This window comes from Squalius cephalus (assembly GCF_949319135.1).
Source record: "Squalius cephalus genome assembly, chromosome: 21".
Taxonomy (NCBI): Eukaryota; Metazoa; Chordata; class Actinopteri; order Cypriniformes; family Leuciscidae; genus Squalius; species Squalius cephalus.
The window spans coordinates 35,143,217-35,165,519 of NC_137142.1; the positions used below are offsets into that span (position 1 = coordinate 35,143,217).

The 22,303-nt window shown below is 37.6% G+C and overlaps 1 protein-coding gene across 1 annotated transcript in view; it reads right to left on the reverse strand.

Moving 5' to 3' along the window:
• The window catches only part of inpp5a (inositol polyphosphate-5-phosphatase A), a 184,154-nt gene that overhangs the window by 75,641 nt on the left and 86,210 nt on the right, over positions 1-22,303 (reverse strand). Inside the window, exons 5-6 of the mRNA XM_079854836.1 lie at positions 5,049-5,112; positions 4,084-4,184 (exon numbers count right to left, since the gene is read on the reverse strand). Coding sequence (XP_079710962.1) covers positions 4,084-4,184; positions 5,049-5,112 — 165 coding nt within the window. The remainder of the gene's footprint in view (positions 1-4,083; positions 4,185-5,048; positions 5,113-22,303) is intronic.

A 22,303-nucleotide genomic window follows, 5' to 3' on the forward strand; every position in this document is an offset into this window, starting at 1 on the left:
TTACATTAATTAATTATTAGCTTCAACTCACAAACCACAGTTTTGGGAAACCCCCATTTTATATTTATATATATATACTGTATATATATATATATATATATTTTTTTTTTTTTTTTATTATTATTATTTTTTTATTTTTTTTATTAATTTAATTAATATAATTATTTAATTTAAGTTAAAATAATATATTTTAATTTTACAATTTTTATGACTGAATTAATTATTAACTTTTCATGAACTTGCAAACTCCAGTTTGGGAAACCCTTTTAATTTATTTTTAATTTAATTTAATTTAGTTTAGTTAAGTTTAGCTTAGCTTAGTTTGATTCTAAATAATTTATTTAAATTTTACATTATGAATGAATGAATTATTAGCCTCAATTGACAAACCCCAGTTTTGTTTTGTTAATTAATTAAATTTTTTATTTTTTTTACAATGTACATTACAATTTTTACATTATGACTGAATTCATTTTTGAACTTTCACCAACCCTCAGTTTAATTTTTATTTATTTATTATTTTTTTAATGTTTAATTATTTATTTTAATTTAAACATTTTACATTTTTTTAATTTTACATGGTCATGACTGAACTAATTACTAACTTTTCATCAACTGACAACTGACCAGTTTGGGAAACTTTAATAATTTTTAGTTTATTTTCAAATCTGTGTGACAGACGAGTTCGGTCATACGTCACTATAGTGTGTGTTTAAACTGGCCAATCATCTCTCAGGAATCCGCTCCAGTAAACATGATCAGAACACGCTTCGGTTTCAGCAATAATCTGTCAATCATCTCAATGACATCACTTACATTTGCTCGTTTGATTGACAGCCCTGTGGTTTTACCATCAAAAATAAAGCATTCCTGCGGCGTGTGTGTGTGCATTTACTAAAGCTCATGTGGCGCTCCTCGTGGCGCATGAGTTATGTCTGTCAGTGCTGGCCAGTGTTCATACAGAAGCTGAATAACGGCAGTGGAGCGCTGGGTTTGATCCGCTCTCCTGATGTGTGGATGATCATCTCCAGGGCTCATGCCTCAGAAACACAGGAGTGTTTGGGTATCAGTGTAAGAGAAGCTTGATTTCAGCACACACACACACTCAGCGGATTCACACTGACAGGGTCAGCACACACACACACACACACACACACACACACACACACACACACACGCACAGACACACACTCATTCACAGACACACACTCATTCACAAATACACACACATACACGCACAGACACACACTCATTCACAGACACACACTCATTCACAAATACACACACATACACGCACAGACACACACTCATTCACAGACACACACTCATTCACAAATACACACACATACACGCACAGACACACACTCATTCACAAATACACACACACACACATTATTAATATATCAGCCCTACTGTCACACACACACACACACACTCACTTGCACACACACACACACACACTCACTTGCACGCGCACACACACACACACATAATTACTCCAATATTCCATTAATTTCCAAGATATAAACACCTTTAAAAAATCTTTAAAAAAAACAGTTGAATATAATTCTACGTAACTTTTGAAGGTTTTGAAAAACATCTTTTCATATTATATCTGAATTTATATTTTTATTCATATTGAAGTATTTTAAATGAATATAAATCTTCAAAGCTCAGCTGAAAAACACAAAAAAAAACAATGATATATATATATATTTGAGTATTAAATGCAGAAGTTTCAAGAAGTCTATGTTAAATAAAACCAATAGTTATTGAGGGAGGAGTTAATTACTTCTCATTTAAATATTTCTGAATAATTTAATAAATATTACAGCAAACTAAATTACTGTGAACTTCACCGTAAACTAAACCAAGCAAGGATGCCGTATTGAAGTATGACTTCTGCAGTGTTTACTGTTTATTTCATTAATAGTTAAAGCACTTTCTAACTTTACTCTTAATGGATGGGCTGGCTGTAAAACTGAATTGCCCCCTTGGGGACTAATAGAGTTATGAATCTGAATCTGAATCCGAATCTGAAATGATTTAAGATTCAACCACTGAAAAACTCATTTTCCTCCCAGTCTGAGCCTGAAGTGTCAGTTTAGAGCAGGGGTCTCCAACCTTTTTACATTTGAGATCTACTTTTTAAAAGTGAATGTGGACGAGAGCTACTCATGTAATACAATACTTAAATCTCTTAAATAATGTCTCATAACTCTCATATTAAAGGTCCCGTATTATGCAAAATTCACTTTTGCATGCTGTTTGGACATAAATGTGTGTTGGCAGTGTGTGTACACAACCAGCCAATAGTGATAAAAATCCACTCACTCCTTTTTTATTAATCCCCATAAATCATCAGCAGAGTCTCCCAACGACCTGTGTTCAGAATGCGGCTTTAGTGACGTCACTAAGCACAGGCCCCGCCCACGAGCCACAGGCCCCGCCCACGAGTGCTGACAGACACTGCTGTTTAGCATAGCCCCGCCCTGATCGAGCTCACAGCTGCTGCACTGACGAGAGTGTCTCCCAGTGTTGTAGTGTTGTGTGGCTGGATGTATTAATCCACAGAGCTCTCTCTATTTACTCCCGAAATCTGAGGCAGCCGCTGAAGACGAGGTGGAATTATTTTGTTTTTAAAGAAAATGCTCCCTCAACTCTACCGAAATTCGTTTATGTACTTGCGCACTTCTTATAACTTACTGTGTTTACTCAGCTCTTACGGTGATTTTCTGGAGTAAAACTGACGCTTCATCTTTTGTGTGATGTACAATAAACTTTATTAAACTCATCAGCATATGTTTGACCTGGTCCGAAACAGCAGACTTGTAGGCTATTAATAGTGGATACATAAGCAGATGACAAATACGTTATAACTGTAATTAAACTACTAAACTATACCTGTTTCATCTCTATACAGCACTCTGACTCTGTAGGCATTATTGTCCGACTCAAAATGAACGCCGTTACTGAGAGTTTCTGATATTATCATCATTCCGTGAGATGAGATTGTCCTGAGAGACTGAGCATGAGCTTGTGAGGCTCCGCCCCCTGGGTCGTCCAGCAGCAGCTCATTTGCATTTAAAGGGCACACACTAAAACAGCGCGTTTTTCTGAGCCCCAAAAAATGACAATTTAAACATGCTGTAAAAAATGATCTGTGGGGTATTTTGAGCTCAAACTTCACATACACACTCTGGGGACATCAGAGACTTATTTTACATCTTGTGAAAAGGGGCATAATACGGGACCTTTAACAACTATCCAAACTGTTTTAGACCCTTAAATGTCAGAGAAAAGAACAGAATCAGAGATTTTAAAAAAAATGCTAGAAAATTGTACTTTGCATATTATACTGTAAAAACACATAATTATAGTTGATTTTATAGTGCATGATAACTAGAGATGAAATGGCATGAAAATTTCATTTCATGATTATAGTGACCAAAATGATCACGGTTCTCACAGAATCCTGTTCATAAAGTACTAATACTACACAAGAAAATCAATTCACCAAGTTTTATGTCGAAGACCAGCAAATAACAAATAAACTTTGCATCAATACAAAAGACGCGATATGTGAACGGCCCCTTGGCGAGCAACCTCCAATCAGGCCACGAGCTACTGGCAGCTCACGAGCGAAGTGTTGGAGACCCCTGGCTTAGAGGAATTATGGGTGAAACTGAACGGTCATGTGACTCCATACAGGACACTGGCAGCAACAGCAGAACGGTCATGTGACACAGGAGCAGAACGGTCATGTGACACAGCAGCAGAACGGTCATGTGACACCGCAGCAGAACGGTCATGTGACACCGCAGCAGAATGGTCGTGACAGCGCAGCAGAACAGTCATGTGACACAGGAGCAGAACGGTCATGTGACACCGCAGCAGAACGGTCATGTGACACCGCAGCAGAACGGTCATGTGACACCACAGCAGAACGGTCATGTGACACCGCAGCAGAACGGTCATGTGACACAGGAGCAGAACGGTCATGTGACACAGCAGCAGAACGGTCATGTGACACCGCAGCAGAACGGTCATGTGACACCGCAGCAGAACGGTCATGTGACTCACCTCAGGGAAATAGTCCAGAGGAAACTTCTCCTTCTCCAGTGAGGCAGAGCACAGAGCGTCAGAGAGGATGTCCTTCCCAAACACCTTCTTGAACTTCTTGGCTGAAACACAACATAAGCTGATCATCATGTGAACACACAGACACACTCATTAGAGAACGAGCTCATTAGAGAACGAGCTCATTAGAGTACGAGCTCTGGGCAACTGCGCCACCTACTGATGAAACACAGAAAAGAGGAATTCATCCTGACAATCAAGTGAGGAATGATATATATCTGATGTCGAGTTTTAAATTAATAAAAATCACAGTCTTCAAAGCTCAGTTTACAATGCAAGACCAAAGGAAAACAAAAAAAATGCATTTATATTTACATGCACATTACACACACACACATATATATATATATATATATATATATCAGTTATTGTACTGATATATATATCAGTTATTGTATATATGTTACAATTAAATATACAGTGAAAGTATGTTTTACTTTTTTTTAACTCTTTCAGTTATAAAAATAAATCAAACCATGATGTAGAAATACTTGAAACTGAATTGTCTGTGTGAAATGCACTTAATAGCCTTAAAAACACAAGACCCTTTCCAGATGTCTGCAGTTCAGTGTGTGGATCTGCGGTGAGGTTTGATGAAGAGCGCGATTACGGGTTTGAGCCGGTCCGGCTAATGCTAATGCTGACACCGGTGTAATGGGAGTGGCTTTAATTAGTGTGACCGTCGGGACACGCGACCTCTGACCCCTACCGCTGATGAGGTCAGCGCTGCTAACTGTCCAATAGCTTGAGTGCACTATTACCCCAGCCTGAAATCTCATGAATTAAATCCTAATATTAATAAGCATTACTGTTTCCTATCGGTAACTCCGTCTTAGCATGTTTTATAGCTTCGGGAACAACCTTGACCGCGCTGGTGTTGATGGGATTGATTAAAGAGACACACGTACCTTTGAAATCAAACTGTTGGATGTTTTTCAAGGATTCATGGAGGAAGTAGCAACACCCGAGAGCCTGAAACACACACACACACAGAGAGAGAGAGAGTATTACACAACAAGAGCTCAAAGCATCGCTGGGTTTCGGAGATCTGAGGGTCTGTGTGTTCACAGGACAGAAAAGGTCCAGTGACTAAACTTTTTTAAATTTTTTAACTATAATTAGTGCTGGGCAACGATTAATCGCATCTAAAATAAAAGTTTTTGTTTATGTGTACTGTGTATAATTATTCTGTACATATAAAAACACACACATTCATGTGTTATAAAATTTATATATCATATAAATAATGCATTAAAATATTGTATATTATGCATTAAAATTATGGATTAAAATATTGTATATTATGCATTAAAATTATGCATTAAAATATTGTATATTATGCATTAAAATTATGCATTAAAATATCTATAATATTTCTAAAATATATACGATTAATCGCATTGAAAAATAAAAGTTTGTGTTTATGTGTACAGTGTATAATTATTTTGTATATATAAATACACACATGCATGTGTTATTTATATATATATATATATATATATATATATATATATATATATAATATTTATATATCATATAAATAATGCATTAAAATATTGTATATTATGCATTAAAATTATGGATTACAATATTGTATATTATGCATTAAAATTATGCATTTAAATATTGTATATTATGCATTAAAATATTGTATATTATGCATTCAAATATATATAATATTTATAAAATATATACATGCATATGTGTTTTTATATATACAACATAATTATACACAGTACACACACATATATTATGTAAACACACTTTTATTTTGGATGTGATTAATCGTTGCCCAGCACTAATTATAATGTATATAATAGACAATAACACTTGATTTGATTTATAGAAGCTTTTACTGTATGCATCTAATAAAGTAGACTCAAAGAGTTGATTTAATTAAATATACATGTACACCAAATAGTGTGTACATTACAGTAACATTCATAAATATGCAATTACAGCAAAAACATGTCAACCAACATAATATCAGTGTAATATAATAGTCTTGTTTATATAAAATATCTTCTATTCTGCTCACCAATGCATTTATTTGATGAAAAATACTGTAAAAATTGTGATATATTATTATAATGTAAATCATCTGTTTTCTATGTGAATATACAGTAAAGTGTAATTTATTCCTGTGATCAAAGCTGAATGTTCAGCATCATTACTCCAGTCTTCAGTGTCACATGACCCTTCAGAAATCACTCTAATATGATGATTTGATGCTCAAGAAACATTTATGATTATTATCAGTGTTGTGCTGCTTCATGTTTTCATGACACACTATATGCACGACTTCTCAAACACATCTAAAATATGAACTTTTATCACTGGCAGGTCAATAATGGGTGAGTGTCAGAGAAAGCAGGTGTGATTTCCCAGCAGGTTGTATTTCATAAGTGCACGTGTTTATGCATAACCCTTCCTCTTATGAATATGAAGAAAGGCTCTTTTCTTATGTAACGAGTTCACGGCGCTCAAATATAACATGTAAATGATAGCGGGAGCCGATTCTGTGGATGTGAGCCGCTCTAAAGCAGACCAGTCAGAGTTTAGCATGACCAAAGATTTACTTCAATAGGATTATATTCTTAATTTTTACTGAACAATCAGACAGTTTCTGTGTCTGTCCACGGCCCAAACAAACCCAGAACCGCAAGGCGCCGGGGATTTGATGCGGTTCACAGTTCACTAACTGCTTTTCTCAAGGGCTTTTGCACCTCAAGTCTTCGAGTTGGCCTAAAAAAGAGCAAAACCTGCCCAAAAACTGAGAGCTAATGCTCTCAATAGTGGCGTAAAGCCCACGTCCGAGGAGAAGAGAATACAGTTACACACACAATAGACGTGAACGGCCATCTGACGCTCTCAGGTTCTCTCTGCTTCACTGATCTTCACTCACACACACACACACACACACACCAAAGAGCAAAACCAACACTCGCCACGATCCCAGCGAGAGAATGAAGCCGGTCGGACTGGTGACTTCATTAGGAGAGGAGACTGAGAACATGTGCAACCGGTTCAGTCTCTTCCGCCGCCAAAGCTGCACTTATTTGATCAAAAATACTGTAAAAATGTGAGATATTATTGTAATGTAGATCAGCTGTTTTCTATGTGAATATACAGTAAAGTGCAATTTATTCCTGTGATCAACAGCATCATTACTCCAGTCTTCAGTGTCACATGATCCTTCAGAAATCACTCTAATATGAGGATTTGATGATCAAGAAACATTTATGATTATTATCATTATTTTTGTGACATAAAAGATGAATGAAAGTCTTGTGAGTTTAAACAGACATGATTGTGAGTATGATGACAGGATTTTCAATATTTGAGTAAACATCATCTGGTCCTTCTCTGTAATATTTGGTTTCCTTATCCATGTTTTGCTGTTTCTGTGATACGTACTGCTATCTGTGTTAAAAAGTAACGTGTCCATGTCAGCAATCGAACTTTATAACGGCAAAACCCGTCGCTGTCGTGAAACACTCAGCCTGACCTGAGAGAACCGGGATTATATATAGATTATATAAGACAAATGCTGCGCCCCAATTCACCGACTTACACTATGCCCTAAAAGTATGAACTCTTTTTGTGAAGAAAAGGTACATACTTTTGAGTGTGTAGCTTTGAGACATCTTTAACTGACAGCTCTGGTGCTTAGTTACGTGCTTAAACTGGCCTGTCAATCATCTTTCACAGTTAAAATCCTCCATTCAATCTAATTTGATTTCCTACAGTTTCGGAGGGGAATGTTGTGGACTGTAGATCTGCAGTCGCGGGTCTTTCATGCCAGACTCTCCTCGTCAAGTCAAGTCAAGTTTATTTATATAGCGCTTTTCACAATACAGATTGTATCAAAGCAGCTTCACAGTATTAAATTAAATTAAAATAATACATCAATGTTTGTTTCTAGAGGAAAACGTCCACGTTTGGTAATGCTGATCAATAGTATCGTTGATTGATTAATTAAATTAAATATCCCCAAATATCCCCAACTGAGCAAGCCAAAGGCAACAGTGGCAAGGAACCGAAAAACTCCATCAGGTGACCTCGTGTTTGCAATTTGAATATAATGATGCATTTAAACACTAATGGCTAAACGTATCTTTACAAAAGTTCAAAATAATGTGGACAACATTAAATATCTTTTCGTCAGGTTAGATACTGATAATGAATCACTCAATCCCCTTTATCTAACCCTCTCTGCATAACCGCCGGACTCACGCGTCCTCCATGTCAGTAGTTTTTTAACACTTTTTACTGTTTGTAGTCTAATCGAATCCTCTCATCCACAGCGCAATGGGTTGTGGGTAATATTAGCCGTTAGCGTGTTCACATATCTGAAAAAAAAAAAGTAGACCATCCGGGTGTCTTTGGAAAACTCATTTCAACGCTATGATTTGGTACGTACTAATTCTATTTTCGCATAGTATGCGAATTGGGACGCACCGAAGAGCTCAACCATGCAAAGCCTTGTGGGTAAGCATGAGAACGAGGAGGTTCTGTTGGACCGGCACTGAAGGATTGTGGGTAACGCACCACCTCATGCATTATTTATGAGGGCCGGCTCATCTTGAGATTAAACATTTGCTGATTTGTCAAAAGCACAAACAGAGGGTTTGTGCCGAACCCTCCCGCACATCTAATTGATGAGAACATTCCCTTCGCGACCCGGATGGCCCGACGGAGGAGAAGAAGAAGAGGAAGAGGAGGACGTGACGGGATGAAGGTCAGCTTCCAGGAAAGGAGTGTTTACTTCTGTTAGCTGTAGTTTATGTGCGTTTTCACCTCAAACTGCCACTGAAGGAGTGAAGAGAGACGGAGACGCCCATTCTGCACCAGCACTGTATGAAACCAGACGATCAATAAAACACATTCATTCACAGAACCACTGCATTCAGATCAGCATATCAGACCTGCGTTTAGGAAACCACAATGCGAACTGAGAGATGTGACTTAAAGTGCACCTACTGTGCGAAACCTCATTATTTAGCACATTTATAAAGACTTTAAAACAGGTTCCTAATGTTGTTTTGGCGTCTCCTACAACAGGTTCACATGCATCCAAGGTCAAACACACTAATGTCCTCATGATCTGCACTGCACATCAGCTCCTCTCAGTGTCTGAAACGCTTCGTTCGCAGATTCAGTCTCTCTAAGCCCCGCCTCTCTGAGAGCTGCCCTGCTGTGATTGGTCAGATGGTTCAGTCTGTGATATGAAGAGTGTGTGAAGTTACATTTCAGCAACAGTGTGAAAGTGAATATAACAGGACAATACAGCTATAAACATCAATATGCGTCACATGACTAAACTTACATCGCTTTTAAATACCTCCGCTTTGACAGTCCACACTACACCGAGAAAACAGCGTTTAAATGCGTCTACTTTGGAGAGTGTTTTCAAAAAGCTTCGTGTTCTTCGCTAAAAACGCGTCTCAGTGTCGACGGAAGGACAAAGCGGAGAGAAAAAGATGTGCGTTTTAAATGAAAACGTATTAGTGTGGACATTCAGTCTCTCTAAGCCCCGCCTCTCTGAGAGCTGCTCTGCTGTGATTGGTCAGAAAGCAAACGCTCATTATCATATCTGAATCTCAGCTCTTGATCTCAGTGATGCGAACAGTGACGATGGCGTGGGTTTACCGCATCAATCTCAGAAAACAGCGTCTTCTCCACACGAACAACACGAGCCAAACTCTTCCAGTCTCAGATACACTAGTGTTTAAGGGCGGAGCTAAGAGACGCTGTTCAGCCAATCAAACCCTCAGACTGACATTATGCAAATGAGTTATAAACCTACGCAGAATCAGCAGGAACTGAGACTGAATTACTGACGAGCTTTCTACTGTTTAACACTCAGAAACTCAGAATTAATGTAGTCAACACGTCATGAAAGTACAAGTAATGAAAGTACATGAACGAAAACGTTAGTAATGCATTAACTAATACGACATTACTGTTAATTGTTGCCACTTAGTTTATAATCTACTAACCAGGTATTTACTATCACTACTAACACTTTAATGATCAATTAACATCATGCCGTCAGAAGCTCATTCAAGTTCATTAAAATATGAACTAAACAAATGTGGATCATAAGGTCTCATCTGTTAACATTAGTTAGCATGAACTAATAATGAACTGCACTAACACAGCATTTATTAATCTTTGTTAATTTCAACATTAACTAATACTTTATTAAAATCTTGTAAATATTAGTTAATGCACTGTGAACATGAACAAACAGGTATTTCTATTAACTAACATTAACAAAGATTAACAAATACAGTAACAAATGTGTTGCTCATGGTTAGTTCATGTTAGTTTTAATACACATTAATGTTAACTAATGAACCTTATTGTAAAGTAATACCAATATAATTATGCAGAATTTATTAACCTTTGTGTTTATTAATGTTCATGTTAGTTGACAGTGCAGTAACCAACAACTTCTGATCTCTCAGTAAATGCTGAGATTAATATTAACTGTGTTCATCTGACTATAACTGAGTATTAGAAGTTATGATTAAGTGTTTATCCTCAGATAATCACCACACCTTATATATTATACACACCTTACACCGAATAAACAATCGCACCATAATCCCGACCTCATCGTATCATCTCCACACACTAGCTCTTATTAATATTTAACATCAGAGTTCAGGCCTCGTCCTCTCACACACTCTTCATGAAGAGCCGATTATATGAGCGGCTGCAATTACTCCGTTTGTCCCGCCGTGACAGACTCCAAATATTAATGTGAGGCCCGCGGCGCTGACACCAAACGCTGATCTCTGAAGCTGCGCTTTACAATGGCCAGTGTCAAGCGTATGTTCGTCACGTCCCGCGTTATTGATTACCTGCCAGATTCACTTGAAATAATTAAAAGTGTAGTTTACATATTTATAAAGCGCACTGTCACGGGTGCTACTTAATCTTCCATTAGGAAAATGCACTCTGTAAAGTGGCCAGCGCGGGCCGGACGAGGAAATGAGTAATCGCCATAATTGCAGACAGAAAGACAATAACGAGCCATAAAGGCAGATTTTATTGGCCGCTCTGACAATGGCCGGGTTTGGGCCGGACCTGAACCAGTCCGTCAGGATCCTCTACACACACACAACAGCTGAGGAAGAGTCTCCTCTGCTCACCAAAGCTGCTTTTATTTGATCAAAAATACTGTACAAATTGTGAAATATTATTATAATGTAGATCAGCTGTTTTCTATGTGAATATATAGTAAAGTGTAATTTATTCCTGTGATCAAAGCTGAATGTTCAGCATCATTACTCCAGTCTTCAGTGTCACATGATCCTTCAGAAATCACTCTAATATGATGATTAAGAAACAATTATGATTATTATCAGTGTTGAACACAGTTCGTGCTTTTGTGGAAACTGTGGTAAACTACCAAGTTTGAAGCAAGTATGATTTAAAAATAATAATACTTTTATTCATCAAGGATGCATAAAAGTGACAGTAAAACATTTACAATGTAACAATTTCAAATCCAGTAAATGCTGTTCTTTTGATATTTCTATTCATCAAAGAATCCTGATAAATAAAATGTATGACAGTTTCCACAACATTAACCAGGTTTCCATCCAAGGATTATTTTTATTTATTTTATTTTTTTTATGAAAAAAGGTTTAGCGCATCAAAACGTTTACTAATATAGCAGATGGAAATGGCAATTATCGATAATTTTTTGTAAGTGTCGACACAATCTTTTTTCAGTTTAACTTTAGCGCACAAATTGTAGGTCGATACTTCAAATGTCGCAAAAATCTAATTTGGAAACATTTTTTTGTCGAGAAAAAGGGCTTTAATGCAAATAAAGGCGGTGTCACATGACAGGATTAGCCTATACAGCGTTGTGCCGTTGCTCCCGTTAAATCACCGTTTCTCTGTAGTTCAAAGATGCATTACATTATTATGGATGGATGGATGGATGGAAAAACTAATGTCATAAAATCATGACTTTATGGTCTGAAGCTGGCTACTGATGAATGAAAATCACAAACATGACACTTGTTAATAAAACTATTTTATAAATAATTTATGTAATAATGCAAAAATATTTTTTTTTTTAGGGATGACGTCATCATGACGCCATTTTTTCGGTAAAAAAGGCCAATTGGATGGAAAAAGCTGCAGAAACTTTCGCAATATTCACTTTATCGAAAACAAAACAGCGTAAAAAGTGTATGGAAACTTAGCTATTGATAATAATCAGAACCGTAATTAATAATTGAGCACCAACTCGGCATATTGCACAATAACCATAGTTCACCAGTGAGATCTTTAGGTGGATCATGCAGTGGAAACATGAGGAAAACCATAAATCATCAACATCTGCACCTAAATAACAGCATTAATGCAGTAAAACTGTGGTAAATGTCAGTGCCGGTGCAGATGAGACGCTCCGCCGGCGCGACTCTCAGGGAATCCACTGACCTTTCATGGATTTTCTGCGTTCAGTTTGAAAAATGAGCCATAAAGCAAACATAAAAGTGGCCATTTTTCCCCAACGGTCAGACCCTGATTTCCCCGGGAGTGTGTCGGGATGAGGGAGTCAGACGCTCATCATGTGTGAAGGAAAGTTATCTGAGGCGGAGGGCAGCAGGACACGCGTGTAACGAGAGAGAGCTACAGGAGCACTTCACCTCTCCACACGTCATCCAACGTCTCTTCAGTCCATAAGAAATCCTTCAAAAGTACATGATTCTTCTACTGTTTTTTAATGTCTAAGAACAGCTACTTTCCCAGAGACTTAAATAAAAGCCAACTGAGTACATAAATAAATAGGCAATTGACTAAATTAATGTTAAAGTCCCCCTGCAGTCAATCATTTTATCCCTTAAAACTCATCTTTCATCACCAAAATGACATATTTAAGCATTTTTCCTGTCTTAAAATATCTTGAATGTAACTCGACACCCTCGCCTCATTTAGTATGCGCAGTTCTATGAATATGCAAATGAGCCCCGCCTCCACTCACTCCCTCAGCTCAGAGATCCACTGGTTGACGATCACACGTTGATCTGATTGGTTACAAGGTAGTTTGTGACGTCAGAAACACCAGCGATTTCAAAGCGTGTTTTTGAGACTGTCTTTGGTTCACTGCAGTTTTAAGGAGGAAATACTCAGCAATGCTGTCTACTTAAAAAAGATGAAAAGGGTAAAACAAATACTAATAGATATCACCATACTTCACCAGTTTATGGATTACATTATTAACTGCAAAAAAAAAATTGTATTACAAGTTTTCTGAAATGGTATGTTTAAATATGCAAATGAGGCGTTATCTAATTAAATATGCACTAATTTGCATAAAGTTCTAGGACAAAGATCTGAAAATTGGATAAAGGCAGGTTCAAAATTCTTGTAAAATAAATACATCTTTATACATTTTTATAATTTTTTTTTAGGAATAAAATGTATAAAATCAGGAAAATTATATATGAACAAACCCCCTGTAAAAAATCTAGATAAGAATAAAACTGTAAAGTGTATGTAAGTGCAGATTTCTGGCTCAATGTAGGAGGAAAAACTCATGAGAAAGTGATAAAGTGCTCTAAAAGATAGAGTTAGAAGTATATCTTAATTTTAAAGGATGTTTTCTTTCCACTAGTCTGAAAAAAACACTTCATGAAAAGCCAAAAATCTCAAAAGTGTCTCGCCTGAACAACACAGACACAAACAACATTAAAAGCTGGATTTTCACCACAGGGGGACTTTAATAACCAAATAAATAAGTAAATGAATATGAATTATTAAATAAATGACCAACGCCAATTTTAAAACCATTTATACTATTCAAAAGTAGATTATAATCTCACTTTTTGTCCTAAAATCTCCAATATCCAGCTCTTTTCAGCCGTTCAAAGATTTCACAAAGCCAAATAAAGTCCCTCCACTGATGTAACCAGACAAACATTAACGTGCATTAAAGCTCATTAATATGCAAATGTCTTCATGTAGCTCTGAGTTTGAGTGGCTCCGGCTGCGTCTCTCATTATTTTAAGATCCTTCCTAAACGCTTAAATGATTGATCTCCGAAACCGCTGATTGCATTTCCCATTTTTGCGGAAAACGTTACGGATAGATCTAAACAAAGCGTAATTGGCCGAACCGGACCTGCCAACGATCCGCCTCCAAGGTTGGCCGGGGAAATATCATGCATTAATTTCATTTAGCCTCCCGTCCCGACGTCCAACGGTGGAAGTTAATTAAATTGCTTGTCCATTGTGTTCATCCACTTACAAAGTTAATGATATTGTGCGGGGGGGATTAAAGAGCATTTTATAAAGCGTGGGGACGAGAGCTGGCAGCTCCTACAGGACCCGTTTGAACCCTGTCAGTCCCGAGCCGACGGCGCTGTAATTACCGGTGAAACGGAGGCTTTCGTTTCGTTTGCCAAACTCCTGCCAAGAGGATCAGCAGAACCTGTAACCTCACCATCACCGGCCCTGAGTTATAAAACCATCACACACACACACACACACACACACACAGATTCACAGACACAGAGATACAAGCACACACACACACACACACACACACACACACACAGATACACGCACACACACTCTCACACAGAGATACACAGCCACAGAGATACACGCGCACACACACACACACTCTCACTCATTCACTCACACACACACACACACACTCTCACTCATTCACTCACACACACACTCACACACTCACTCACACAGAGATACACAGCCACAGAGATACACTCACACACACACACTCACTCATTCACTCACACACATACTCGCACACTCACACACAGATACATACAGAGATACACGCGCACACACACACTCTCACTCATTCACTCACATACACACACTCACACTCTCTCTCACACACACACTCTCTCTCACACACACACTCTCTCTCTCACACACACACTCGCAGACTCACTCACTCACTCACTCACACACACACTCTCTCTCACACACACACATACTCTCACTCATTCACTCACATACACACACTCACACTCTCTCTCACACACACACACACTCTCTCTCACACACACACTCTCTCTCTCACACACACACTCGCAGACTCACTCACTCACTCACTCACTCACTCACTCACTCACTCACTCACTCACTCACTCACTCACTCACTCACTCACTCACTCACTCACTCACTCACTCACTCACTCACTCACTCACTCACTCACTCACTCTCACTCACACACTCACTCACACACTCACACACTCACACACTCACACACACACACTCACACACACACTCACTCACACTCTCTCTCACACACACACTCTCTCTCACACACACACTCTCTCTCACACACACACTCTCTCTCACACACTCTCTCTCACACACACACTCGCAGACTCACTCACTCACTCACTCACTCACTCACTCACTCACTCACTCACTCACTCACTCACTCACTCACTCACTCACTCACTCACTCACTCACTCACTCACTCACTCACTCACTCACTCACTCACTCACTCACTCACTCACTCACTCACTCACTCACTCACTCACACACACACACACACACACACACACACACACATGACAGACAACAAGAACATGTAACACGTGACTCCCACACACACGCTCGTCTCCTTTGAATAATGTCTGATCATAAATGCGTGGTTCGTATGATCCGGTTATACGAGAAGGTTCTGCGACTCTACTGGACGGATTCCTCGTCTGCTCTCCGAGACTTTCTGAGACATTAAACGTCTCATTTATATTCTGTTTTATTAATACACCACCGTCTGTCCAGACGGATAAAAATCACCGCTTTTCTTACATACTTTCTGCTTTAAGTTGCATGAGGTAAAGGGATTCGATTAGTAAAGTGCAGGATGATCTATTTGCTTGAAAAATGAAATGTTTTAAAGCATTTCAGAAGTGCATGCAACTCTAATGTTTCCTCAGATGCATCAGTGTGTTTAAAGTCTGTAGTCAATCACTGAATCCCTTAAAACGCATCTTTGACCATCAAAATGTTCAAATACACATTTAAAGGTTTTTTCCTTGAAAAAAAATTCTTGATGCCTTAAAATATCTTGAATGTAACTCGACACCCTCGCCTCATTTAGTATGCGGTTCTATGAATATGCAAATGAGCCCCGCCTCCACTCACTCCCTCAGCTCAGAGATCCACTGGTTGACGATCACACGTTGATCTGATTGGTTACAAGGTAGTTTGTGACGTCAGAAACACCAGCGATTTATCGTTTATCGATAAAAAAACTTTTAATGATGACCTGACAGAGTTTTGTGGAAAAAAGTTTTTAAAACGTAAAAGTTTGAATATTTATAGGCTTTAAATACTATGTCAAAAATTGCTAAATCGTAAATAACCAAGATATATAAAGTAAATAAATGATTAAATAAGTGAATAAATCCAATAAGTAAATATTTAACAGGGCAATTAAAGAAAATAGCATTTATTTAATTTAATATAAATATTAAATGAATATTTAAATAAAGAAAATAAGTAAATAGCTAAATAAATGCATATAAATAATTGTATAAATAAAAATAAAGTAAATGTGAATAATGAACGAAATAAAACCTTTATTAAGGTGCGTGAGGTAAAGGGACTCGACTAGTAAAGCGCAAGACGATCAATTTGCATGAAAAATGAAATGTTGTAAAGCATTCCAGAAGTACATGCAACTTTTAAACACTTTCACTCCGACTTTATTCCCATAAAGCCCCACGACTGAGGGAAAGACACATTCCCAGGGTTCTCTCGCCGGTTTGCTCAGATGCACAGCGTCCTGAAGTGAGCCTGATCTCGGCTAATCGCATCATCTCTGACGGACGCGCTCATCATGAACATTGTCTGCGTTATTAGATTTGCACGAAGCCCGAACAATTCAGGCCTCCATTACTAATTAAAACGACGCAAACTCTCGTTCTTAATGCATCATTGAATTGTTACAGATGCCAATGATAAAATGCCTTTAATACACTTATACGCTCATTAATGTAAATCATATTCCACTATAGATGTCCAATAATTAAAAAGAATATTTCTCTTTGTGAAGACGGTATCCTCATTAGATAGAGATTCTTTGGGAGCGGATCGCTCTACAGCGCTATTGATTTTTCTTTATTCCCCACGCATGAAAATATTGTTAATGTTGACGTTGAATGTTCATCAATCTAGATTATCGTGCTCTTTAATATCTGCCCGGTTCCTCTGATCGTTCTTTATGCATCTGATTGGATTATGAGGAGCGGCCGCTGGTTCTGAAGCCGATTGGTTGTGACTGTCTTACAAAAGAGCCACAAGGACACCCAAACTTTCTGGGAATTTTCCACAAACTTCTGCAACTAGACTCTATTTTACAGGACGGACGCTTCATGCGTCTCGTTATGATTATGAGACGCTGTTCGTTTCAAACACCCTGAAATGGTCCATGGTCCAAAACTAACACACGCTTCTTCATTACAATCCAATTCCGGAATTTGAACTCGGGCTGCAAACAGGATTCAATGCAAATTTAAACGAAATGTGGAAATTAAGTAGAAACGGTATTAAAAACATTAAAAAAAATAATTTTAATAGACTATGAATATTACTAAAACAACATTGAAAAAGGTTGCTGTAGGATTTACTTCAAAATACTTTCACTCTAGTAAATTTCACAAATAATTACAAAGAAACGGCAAGTAATGTTGAATTAAACATGACAATTTGAAGATTGAAACCGTATTTTCTTGTGAAACGCACTAATCTCTGTATCATTTACAACTCTAGAAAACTATTTTTTGCAGTGTTGAAAAAAAGCTAATTTTAGAGAGATAAAAAAAAAACATTTAATGTTGACATGATAAAGCTTTGCTTGAGAATTTTGGAGAAAGATATAAAAGTTTTAAAAGAGAACCATACTATGTAAAAATTGAAGTATGTAAATAAACAGACAGTTAATTAAATAAGTACATTAATTCAATAAGTATATAAATAATTAAATAGGCAATTAAGAAAATAATAGCATATAAATAAATAATCAAATAAGTAAATATTTAAATAAATATTAATATTAAAATAAATATGTAAAAAAAACAAAGATGTAAATAAACTATGGAAATTAAGTAAATAAATAACTAAGGAAATAGGTAAATAAATAAATAAATAAATAAATAAATAAATAAATAAATAAATAAATAAATAAATAAATAAATAAATAAATACGCAAATAAACAAGATGTAAATAAAGAAATTAAAAAGTAAATAAATAAAATAAAAAATAAGTAAATAAATCCAACAAGTATATAAATAATTTAACAGGCGATTAAGAAAATAACAGCATATAAATAATTAATCAAATAAGTAAATATTTAAAGGGGGGGTACAATGGTGTTTCATGTATTCAGAGTTGTTTACAGTGTTAAAGAGATGGATTCTCATGCTAAACATGGGCAAAGTTTTAAAAAAATATTTTGGACGAATAACGGAGAATTTCTGTGCCGAAAATCTTACTTCCGGGTTGGTACAAGTTTCGGCTGGTTTTTTTCGATCGTGGATCTAATGACGTAGACCAGAGTGGAACTCCTTATATGAGCATTTCTCTCGGAAAAGCTCGCCCGCGCGCACGTCGACTAGAGGAGAGACCGCGCACATCAACGCGCTTCAACAGGAAATCATCGGCAGCGCTGCATAGGATTTGTTCAAGAATGTCTCCAAAAAAGTGTGTTTTTGGATGTGAGGGAAAGCTTACCGTGTTCAGTTTTCTAAAGAACCCAGTGTTACAGGAACAGTGGATGCAGTTTGTTTTTCCGGGGCAGCAACGGAGTGTACCAAGTGCGGTTGTGTGTTCTGGTCATTTCAGTGACGAATGTTTTATTAACAAGGCCCAGGTCGACGCTGGATTTGCAAATCGTTTGCTATTAAAACGTGGAGCGGTCCCAGTGATAAAAGACCCCATTCATGTAAGTACAACTGGACAGGATTTCTGTCTTTTGCTGGAATTCAAGAACTACCGCTTGACTCTATAGCTCCGCCTCCAGGACTTCGGCTTTTTCCGGAGAGAATCGGAAAGCTGTATTTTTCTTTTATAAATATAATAAAAGTAAACACTTTTTGGAGATATTAAGGATGCACTACTACTCTATAGGTACTCAAGATTAACATGAGATTAGGTGAAACTGTGCATGTTATGTACCCTTTAAATAAATATTAATACTTATGTTTATTTACATATTTAATTTAAGTAATTAAATATGTAAATAAATCAAGAAGTAAACAAAATAAATAAATATGTAAATAAATTAAGGAAATTAAGGAAATAAATAACTAAGGAAATAGGTAAATAAATAAATATGTAAATAAACAAGATGTAAATAAAAGAAATTAAAAAGTAAATAAAATAATAAATAAGTAAATAAATCCAATAAGTATATAAATAATTAAATAGGCAATTAAGAAAATAATAGCATATAAATAAGTAATAAAATAAGTAAATATTTAAATAAATATTAATATTTAACTAAATATGTAAATAAACAACTAAGTAATTAAACATGTAAATAAACCAAGATGTAAACAAAACAAAATAAAATAATAAATATGTAAATAAACTATGGAAATTAAGGAAATATCTAACTAAGGAAATAGGAAAATAAATAAATATTTATTAAATAAATATGTAAATAAACAAGAGATTAAAAAGTAAATAAATCCATAAGTATATAAATAATTAAATAGGCAATTAGGAAAATAATAATAAGAGCATATAAATAAATAATAAAACTTCACTTGTCTGCTTTAAGCCGAGTTTCAGACACACAGTGCCGTCGGCCTGCGAGACGCTTGGAGACGCGGAGGACTGAGAGCTAAGCTCAGCGAGAGAGCGAACACAAACAGTGAGCAGGGACCCGTGAAGCTTTAGCGGTAAAGCCCGATCCGCTAAGACCCGAGTCGGACGGTGCCGGCGGATTCTTTGTCTCTGTGTGAAAGCCGATGCCTGCCGATGATGTGTTATGTAAAGTTGGCCAGGCTAGGTTTAAATGGCGGGATATCCTGCATGCTAGCTTAGTTACACCTCAGTGCATTAGCCGAGAGCCAGAGAAAGACGCTGGGAAGTGCATGTAAATGTCGGCGCGCTCTTCTCAGATCGCTGAAATTATGTCATGGGCTTATTTGTGTAATAATAACGACATGCAAAGGAAACGTGGACACAAACGCTCTTTCAGTTTATTGGTGCAAGAACGACCGCTGAAAGAAGATCAAGAGCGCTATTGGGAGGGAAAATCCTAAACACTCAGCGGTGTTTTCATAATAACAGGGAGAAAGGGGAGAGCAAATGAGAGCAAAGGATCATGGGATTACAGGAGGCAGAATCCACAACACAAGAGCGACACTTCCTGCAACTTTCACTCACAACTTCCTGTTCAAGAGTTCAATACACGCTTTTAAACTCCAAACTCAATTCCCGGATCTGATTTAAATGAGAATTGGTGCAGAACTGGAGTTTGAATTTATTAAAGCAGAATAAAAATGAACTGAAATTCATATAACTAATTTTACTAGACTACAACTATTACTATACACTTAAATAATGTGCTGTAGGATTTACTATTTTCACTCTAGTAAATTTCACAAAATAATTACAAAGAAACGGTAAGTAACACAATTAAATAAACGTGACAGTATTTTCTTGCAGAACGCACTCCAATAATCTGTTTAATCTGATATTTTCCATTAATAAATATCTAATATCACAGTTAACAGAGTTTTGCATCCAAGTTTTTCCAATCGGCCAATCGGAAGAGAGTGTGGGCGGAGTCTCTGTAACCGCACTGCACTCGCAACCAAATCAATCCCAAATGACAGCCAATCAGAAGCGAGTGTGGGCGGAGTCTCTGTAACTGCACTGCACTCGCAACCAAATCAATCCCAAATGACAGCCAATCAGAAGAGAGTGTGGGCAGAGTCTCTCTGTAACTGCACTGCACTCGCAACCAAATCAATCCCAAATGACAGCCAATCAGAAGCGAGTGTGGGGGCGGAGTCTCTGTAACCACACTGTACTCGCAACCAAATCAATCATAAAAAGATAAGCCAATCAGAAGAGAGTGTGGGCGGAGTCTCTCTGTAACCGCACTGCACTCGCAACCAAATCAATCATAAAAAGATAAGCCAATCAGAAGAGTGTGTGGGTGGAGTCTCTGTAACTGCACTGCACTCGCAACCAAATCAATCACAAATGACAGCCAATGAGAAGAGAGTGTGGGCGGAGTCTCTCTGTAACCGCACTGCACTCGCAACCAAATCAATCACAAATGACAGCCAATGAGAAGAGAGTGTGGGCGGAGTCTCTCTGTAACCGCACTGCACTCGCAACCAAATCAATCACAAATGACAGCCAATCAGAAGAGAGTGTGGGCGGAGTCTCTCTGTAACTGCACTGCACTCGCAACCAAATCAATCCCAGATGACAGCCAATCAGAAGAGAGTGTGGGCGGAGTCTCTGTAACTGCACTGCACTCGCAACCAAATCAATCCCAAATGACAGCCAATCAGAAGCGAGTGTGGGGGCGGAGTCTCTGTAACCACACTGTACTCGCAACCAAATCAATCATAAAAAGATAAGCCAATCAGAAGAGAGTGTGGGCGGAGTCTCTCTGTAACCGCACTGCACTCGCAACCAAATCAATCATAAAAAGATAAGCCAATCAGAAGAGTGTGTGGGTGGAGTCTCTGTAACTGCACTGCACTCGCAACCAAATCAATCACAAATGACAGCCAATGAGAAGAGAGTGTGGGCGGAGTCTCTCTGTAACCGCACTGCACTCGCAACCAAATCAATCACAAATGACAGCCAATGAGAAGAGAGTGTGGGCGGAGTCTCTCTGTAACCGCACTGCACTCGCAACCAAATCAATCCCAAATGACAGCCAATCAGAAGAGAGTGTGGGCGGAGTCTCTCTGTAACTGCACTGCACTCGCAACCAAATCAATCCCAGATGACAGCCAATCAGAAGAGAGTGTGGGCGGAGTCTCTGTAACTGCACTGCACTCGCAACCAAATCAATCACAAATGACAGCCAATGAGAAGAGAGTGTGGGCGGAGTCTCTGTAACCGCACTGCACTCGCAACCAAATCAATCATAAAAAGATAAGCCAAT